General features: G+C 31.2%; 1 protein-coding gene across 1 annotated transcript; it reads right to left on the reverse strand.

The window, feature by feature from the left end:
* Positions 1-205: 205 nt before the first annotated feature.
* Positions 206-2,950, reverse strand: LOC140872128 (cytochrome b5). The gene is made up of 3 exons (XM_073274888.1): positions 2,761-2,950; positions 842-908; positions 206-692 (listed from the first exon to the last, which is right to left on the reverse strand). The coding sequence occupies exons 1-3, from the start codon at positions 2,845-2,847 to the stop codon at positions 433-435; spliced, it is 414 nt and encodes a 137-aa protein (XP_073130989.1). The 5' UTR covers positions 2,848-2,950; the 3' UTR covers positions 206-432.
* Between the last annotated feature and the right edge of the window lie 5,297 nt (positions 2,951-8,247).

Below are 8,247 nucleotides of genomic sequence, written 5' to 3' on the forward strand. Positions count from 1 at the left end.
GTTAACCGCGAAAAAAAACCGAACCGAACCGAAAAATCGAAAATCCGAAAACCGAAACCAAATTTTTGGTTCGGTTTTCGGTTCGAACCGAATTTTCGGTTTCGGTTCGAATCGGGCGGTTATCCGAACCGTGAACACCCCTACAAGTATCCAATATACCACAACCACTAATACTACCATAAAAAAATTAATAATAAAAATAAAATTGAACTCGCCCAATCCGATGCTCGATTCATAAAAATAATCGACTCATTGTGCTTCACATTTGCGGTAAGACAAATGCATCAAAATTAATAATACTAAAATGGCTTTAAACCACATTGTTTAGGTTTCTGGAACATGGGGTAACGTTTTTTGCATCAAGTTTCACAAAATCAAAACTTCAAACAAAGATAACTCTATGTTTGCAAGGACGACTGTGATTTTTTTCTTCTATTTCCTGCGTAAGAATACGAAGCCGACGACCACTGATATGCCAACAGCAGCAACAGGAACAGCCCAGTATTGCTTACTGAAGTTCAAGATTTTATTGGGGATTGGGAGGTCCTCAAGTTTTTGCTTCTTGGAAGCGATCTCCATTTTTGGAATAGCAGGGACCGTCGGATCAAGTTCCCCGATGAAGAATTGCCCCATCAGTTCCCTTGCAGTTTTGCTATGCCCCGCATCTTCAAATTCATCAGTGGCGTCTTTGCCTTGAAGGGAAAAAATTAAAGAAACCTTCATTGTGGTATAAGGAGTGCATACCGTAATATTTTGGATGAACAATTTATATCAGGGACTTGTGTGGTTGGGTTTTGAATAGGCAAATTAAACATATTTCAAGCATGTAACAAGCTCGTACCTGTAACCTCGAGTAAAATATCATCTCCACCTGGGTGTTCTTCTAAATATGTTGTCACATCGTACACCTGGTGACATAAAAGCAAAACATTCAGAGATCATGTATTTTTTAAACTAAACATAGAAGTTAAAGTTATTTATTTGCAGGAGAAAAAGAAGAGGACAAATCCCGAAATTTAAGGACTTCATCATGCATATTCGCAGACGAGGAAGATGAGGCAAATGCAAACAGGAACTCATATCACTCAAATAAACTTATCATCCTTGTATATCAAGCTTCTGTTATCAAGTAGTTCTTCAAATTGTACGAGTATAATAGACAATGCGATGATGCAATGAAACCAATTTCATCGCCTTCAATCAGAGGATAATTTAGCAGGCAAACGAACTTCACCACACAAGTAAAAAATTAACAAAATTCTTGCGCAATGTCAAGGCAATTTTTTCAATTAGCTGAAAATACTGCTCAGATTTTGTGAGAGTTTGCAGAATGGGTTATGCACGACCTTAGAATAAAAAACTACTGCTTCAAAAATGCAAGCTTTTACATATTTTGAACACCAATATCAAGTAGACAATCAACTTGCAGCAATTGAACCATTGATTGATAGACTCCAGCCAACCAGATTCTTCAATACATCCACTTGTTTTTCGATCCACTGAAGCTATATCTATGTTTTTGCATATCCTTTGGAGCATAACCAATGTTTCCAGTTGAAACTAGAAATGTGCATAATAACAAGAATATACTAGTTGTCAAGTGCAAAACAAACTATCTCAGGCGCATTATTGTTAGAGAATGGGTCACATGTTCATCCATATTATGTAGTAACCGAAAACACCCAATAAATTTTCCTCGGTCTTTTTGGTGTGCTCCAAATCAAATTTACACAAATAACCTTACTTTTATTGCTTAAATAGATGGAGTTGGAATTCAGATTCTCTGTTTGCATAAAAACATTACCCAAACTTAGTAAACAATCATATTTTTACGGGAAGATTTTCTCAAATTTTTTTTATTTGATTCAATTGATTACGTAGCTTATAACACAAAAAAGGCATAGCACACATGCATTGTGTGTCCTATGCATGGCACCTGTATTGAACAAGAAAATTCTCCAATCAATACCAAAGAAAGAGAGAAATCCACTCATACATCGAGAGATTGCACCAAATCCAAACTAGTGAGGTTCTCTAACCTAAAAAACATAGTAGATTTCACCTTACAACTGAATCCTTCCCCAGACAATGTGTTCAGAGTCTAAACAAGTTTCGAAATATGGAAATTAATAGCAACAAATAAACTCGGCAGATAGCCAAGCAATTTTTTTTCAAACATTAGGCATGCACAAGCCAAATATGGATCAAATTCAGAGGAAAAAAAAATAGCTCGAGATTAGAGGACATGGAAAATAGACGGTAGTGGGATGGAAGAAAAAGAGCAATATGCTAAATAGGACGATCAGATATCATAGAGACCATTGAAACATGATTCAATACCACAGTAGGGCTTCTCCTAAATTTACACATTCTTCATATACTTTTTTGGGCAGCTAAAGTTACAAAACTCGTCAATATTTGAGACCTAACACCAAAAATCTGAAACTAAACTAGTTACGGCAGTCGCCTCAATGAATAACAACACTTGTTTCATGTGTAATTACAAAATTTAGAAACGTCATTCAACCTCAAACCATGTCGAAGCTCATAACAAAGATCCCATTCCAAACACCAAGCTGAATCGTAATTAAGACAAACACCAAAACTCACACAACGAGACATCGAAAAAACCAATATTTTCCAATAACAGCTCCCCGAAATCATCATTAAATCGGAATTTTTTTTAAAAATAAATTGAAACCATGAATATAACAGTTAAAACAATCATAATCACTTCAATAAGCAGGAAAAAGGGAGAACCTTGCCATCAATAACGACCCAACAATCTTCTCTGGTGTCGTGCTCAGACGCTTCTTCCATCGTGTAAAGCTTTGTTATAGTAGGCATCTTCTACCCCTTTGCGCCGCCGCACCCGCCGCCGCTATTCCGCCCGCGAATGTGTGCCGGGGTGTCTCGAGTCAATTCCTCTCTACGGAGGGTCCATTATAAGTTTGCCTCAATTCTTAAATGACCATTTCGCCCTCGTAGATTTTATTTCTTTTTTCTTCCCCACTTTATAATATATATATATATGAAAATTTAATTTTGAAATGGTATGAGAAAATATATTTATTTTTTAAAAAATAAATATTAAAGGAATAGTTTTTTTGAAAAAAAAAATCAAATTGTTTCATTATTTTGTTTAACGTAATTGAGTTCTTTATTTGTTCATAATTTTATTCTAGATCACTGACATGCAATTCGTAGATATATATTGAATTTTTTTGGCTATATACTTTTTGTTTAAAAAATTTTGAGATTATCATAATTTTTAAAACTTTTAAAAATATTTTTTATGATAACTTTATTTTATTGAAGATATGATTATTTAAACAATTAAAAAATATAGATAAAGATAAATAAACATATTTCATTAAGATATGCTTTATTATAAATGCCATGTGAGTAAAACAAAAAATTCGTTTGGACAAATATTTATATTTTATATAAAAAAAATTTACAAAATTTTATAAAATAATTTAAGTTTTTTAGTAATAAATATGAATTTATACAATTATTAAAAAAACATGTTTACAATTTTTATCATTGCATTCAATTAACATTAAAAGTAAAAACAAAAAACAAAAACAAAAAAAACAACAACAACTATCAAACATATAATTTATTTCTGATCGCTTCTGAGTTCTGTGGCCCATTAAGCCCCATTTTGGGTCGAGCCATGCCAAAATTTTAATTGGATCGATTTACTAAAAATTGTAGTTTTAAAATTTTAATTGGCTCGATTTATTGTAGTCTTCTTCTTCTTCTTAAATTTTTTAATATTTAATTAAACATGATATTATATTATGGCTAGAAGAAATTATTTTTTTCAAGATGAAATTTATGAAAATTTAAAATTTCACCAATTATGTCACAAGAAAGATTAAACAGATTTCTTATATTCTAATTGGAAACACATATATGTTTGGTACGAGAGACCAAGAAAATTGCAATGGAAATCGTGCCCTTTGAGATAATGTGACAACAAGATCGTGCCCTTTGAGATAATGTGACAACAAAGATCATTCGCATCTCCGGACATGTAAGAAAACTGATCTAAATTAAAGAGATAAATCTTAAGAACACAAATATGAAACTAATTTTTTTTTTTTTGAAAGGCAAATATGAAACTAATTAATCCTAGTTAAAAAAAGAAAATACGGGTTCGTTCTATATTATATCTGGAATAACACCATGCAGATGATCACACGAATGTTATATGTAAAAATACATCATGTTACACTTTTTAGTTATTGGGAGAACCCAAGTACTCTTTTTCGGATTCAAGAAAAAAAACTTCAAATATACAGGAGCGAAACAATCAACCTATTGATATTGGAAGACCCAACTGATTTTTTCAATGTATCATTTTTGGGTCCAATATAATTCATAGGTATAGGAAGAAGCCCCTCAAATAGAGATTTTTTTTTTCGACAATATTTCGATTGTTAATACGATATATAAGGATCACTACTACAAAGAGTACTGCATCCTTGATCGTGAAATATGATTGCTTGTTGAACCTTTCAAATTGCGTGAGAGTAGGATACTCAAAATTCGAGGAACAAAAATTTTAAAAAACGATCGAAAATATTAATCTCGACGTCACGTAACACGGTCGAAACCAACAGAAAATATTGTAACTACAACTATATGTTTTGTTTTTTCAGAAACTATGTATTAATTAATTTAATAAATTTTATAGAAAAAAAGGATTGGTGAGTCAAAATGTTTGGCAGAATTAAAGGTAGAAGCAGTGAAATCAATCACGTCATGTCAACAAAAGCGATAGAGAGAGCTGCACGTGGGGGCCTTGAGCCTTCTTCACTGACATTTTACTCGATGCACGTCCAACTTCATATATGCCTCTGCATAATTATACTATTCGTCCTTCCATTTTTAATATACACACGTACTTGATCAACGATATTACGTGTCAATATCGTGATATGAGTTTTTTTATTTAATTTGACACATGAAAATACATTATTTTTTTATATCGAAATTATTAATTTTCATCCAATTAATGAGATATGAACGTGTCAATTCGTCTTACGAATATACATGTTGATTTATCTCATAAGATATTTATATATACGTATATATGTGAGAATGTATATAATAGTTTCGTTTATCATGTATTGTCGATTATTTTTAATGTGGTTTTGGTTTTTTCAGTTTTCGTACACAGATTTTGGAATGAAATATATTTTATAATTTATTAGAGACCATATTAAAAATGTCAAAAAAAGGTGAAATAGTAAGTAAAGATATGTTCGGGGTGAAATAGTAAGTATATCTTGGTCAAAGGATATAGAGATGAATATAATTTGAATGGTAAGACTAGGGAATAATTACAACATTATTCATTGAATTCAACATAATTATATATAATCACCACACGATACAGACAATGATGACTTTGCATATTAATAATGATGAACATTAGTTGTTAAATTATTTATTATACCTAACTATCATTCAACTGTGGAATGATTAAGAAATCATTCACCTATCTCTTAATTACCCGCAAAAAACATTCATACGAAAGAATATATCATGTGTAAATGAAATGGTTCATCCCAACATATGTGATATGAAAACAAATCAAGCTAATTGAGTATTTTACGTTTTAATGTTGAGTTTGATTCGAAATATTAAAATATATTTGCGAGCTACTCGAAAAAAGGTACGTAATTAGTATTCACTTAGACATAGACAAAAAAAAGATAAAATTTTTAATAAAATTAGAAGAAAGTAATATATACACAAAAAAAATGATAAATTGAATGAGTACTTGAGGTTACCAAAGAAGAGAAAAAGTTAAAGCCCTAGGGTGGGTTTACACACGCCTTTCTATGAAACTTGATGAGTATTCAAAACCTAAAAAGTAAAGAAGTGGACAGTGTATGTAGATGGTTGTGCTTTATATGGCTACAAACTTTTCAACCTTCAAACTTTAAATACTGTAAAAGGCCAAACTGATGTCCTTTGATACCAACTCAATCCCTGATATTTCTTCAACTCTCCTTGCTTTCTCTGATTTCCCACGTGCATTTCACCTCATTTTAATTCTTCGTAAACTCTTTTTTATCTTCAACTCTTTTTATTTCCTTGAACATATTAAGAATATGTGCATTAAAAAACAAAACAAAAAAATGGTGGCGTAACGATGGACTTTGCCTAGTTCATTAATTTGAACTTTTTTCGTTTTATTTTCTTTTAATTAGAGTGCTGATCTTGTTAGAGTAGATGTCCAGCAAGCCAACTGTTGGTAGCGACCATTATTTGCTCAAGTGTAATAAATAATTTTTGTTTTAATATAATTTATATTTTTTGGATTTTGGCATTTACATTATCAGTATACTCATGCAAGATGCATAGTTAAATACCTTGAATATATTATGAGATGAAGAGATCGTACGGTATATTAATCATAATCTATTAGTTCTTGCATATACTATCAGTGATACCTAGAAAATCATGGAGTGATGCTACTAGATGTTCTTAACATGATTTGATGAGTCCAATCATAAATGAGTTCTGGTATTCTTATTATCAAAGAATTGATGAATAAAATGTGGCTGACTAGGGTAATTTCAAATAAGGGACGTATATTGCATGTCCCGTACCACAATAAGTTGTGAACTCAATGTTAGATGTATCACCGAACTATTGAGGGTCATAAAAGCATTAGTTTTTTTGTTTCCGTTGAGATAGATAAATTCAAAGAGTTAAAATTGATATATATCATGAGTTTGATAAGATCAAATGATAAGCTTTTATATGTTGAATTTGAGAGTAAGATTAATAGTGAAAACAGTAAAAGGAAGTGAAACTGTTTAATTTGAGTGGAGATGTTTCAAAATAGACGACTACCATATTTAAACTTATTGGCTTGAAAAGTTTGACTTTTCATAATTATACCAACGAGAAAGTTAAACTCGTCAGATCATGATGATAATCGATCGTCAATTGAGATTATAATGGAACACGATCATGAGATCAAAGCAAGTTACCATGAGTTTGGTTTGATAAATCCCATCGAGCGATTTAAGTGAGCTCATGAGGTTAATTTTATTATAAATATTTGACTATTGATGAACCTAAACACAATTTGCTTAGCGAATATATATATATATATATATATATATATATATATATAGAAAATCCTGCTTGTTTACTAGTGCAATCAGGCAAGGGAACTTGCTACCAATTGTGGACTGGATAGGCGATCAAAGGTAAACAAAGGAGATTAAGTTGATTGATCCCTCGGACATAAAAATAACGATATCTACACTAATCCCAAATAGTTGAAAGCCAATGCAATTTTTAATTAAAGGTAAAAATTATCTAAAACACCTTATGAACATTTTAGATTACAATGATCCATACACATGTCCTTATTTATGTGATATATAATTGTATAAAGGGCAAAAGAACAGGATATTATACCAACAGATATGTTATCGAAAAATGTTGGCTCGACTATGAACTTTTATTATATTTTCGACGACACGTCACACTCCGAGTAGAAAATGAGTAAAATTGAAAATAAAGCAAGTTGGTGGATTTAAAAACAAAAAAGAGAAAAAAAAAACGTGCAAGTTAGAGGTTCGAAAATATAATTTCTCCATTAGAATAGTAAAAAAATGCTAATAAATATAAAAATTAGATTATATGCTTGAGACAAACGAAAAAATAAAATTCACTTTATATATATATATTATATATATTAGAATGAAGAGATTATTATTAGTTTAAATTAAATTGCCTCTATTTTTCTGTTTTTTTTAATGATTCTGAAGCAAAAACAGGACGTGGGGTGTATTACTGGTTGTGATGCCCCAAGTACCAATTTGTGGGATCATGTATGTTTCATTTTGACTTGGTTGGTAATTATTGTGAAGTACTTGTGGATGGCCTGCATCATCCCATCCAACGATCGTTAGGTAACAAAGCCACCCATGGCAAATCCAACGGATGGGGTTATTCTGGAAAAAGCCAAAAAACTGTGATTACACAAGATATCCAATGCTAGCTTAGTCCATTTTTGTACTCTTTTTTTTTTTTTGAAAGGTTGTACTCTTTTTTTGTTTGTATTGTTATATATTATCCCGCGTTATTAGAGTATACGGCTTCGAATTAGGCTCTAATACCATATAATACCATATATTAAATCATATATTGTCCCAAATATATAGTTTATTTTAATTTCTAAGTTTATCTTTTTTTTTTTGACATGGG

Source organism: Henckelia pumila, unplaced genomic scaffold (assembly GCF_033568475.1).
Source record: "Henckelia pumila isolate YLH828 unplaced genomic scaffold, ASM3356847v2 CTG_461:::fragment_3, whole genome shotgun sequence".
NCBI lineage: Eukaryota > Viridiplantae > Streptophyta > Magnoliopsida > Lamiales > Gesneriaceae > Henckelia > Henckelia pumila.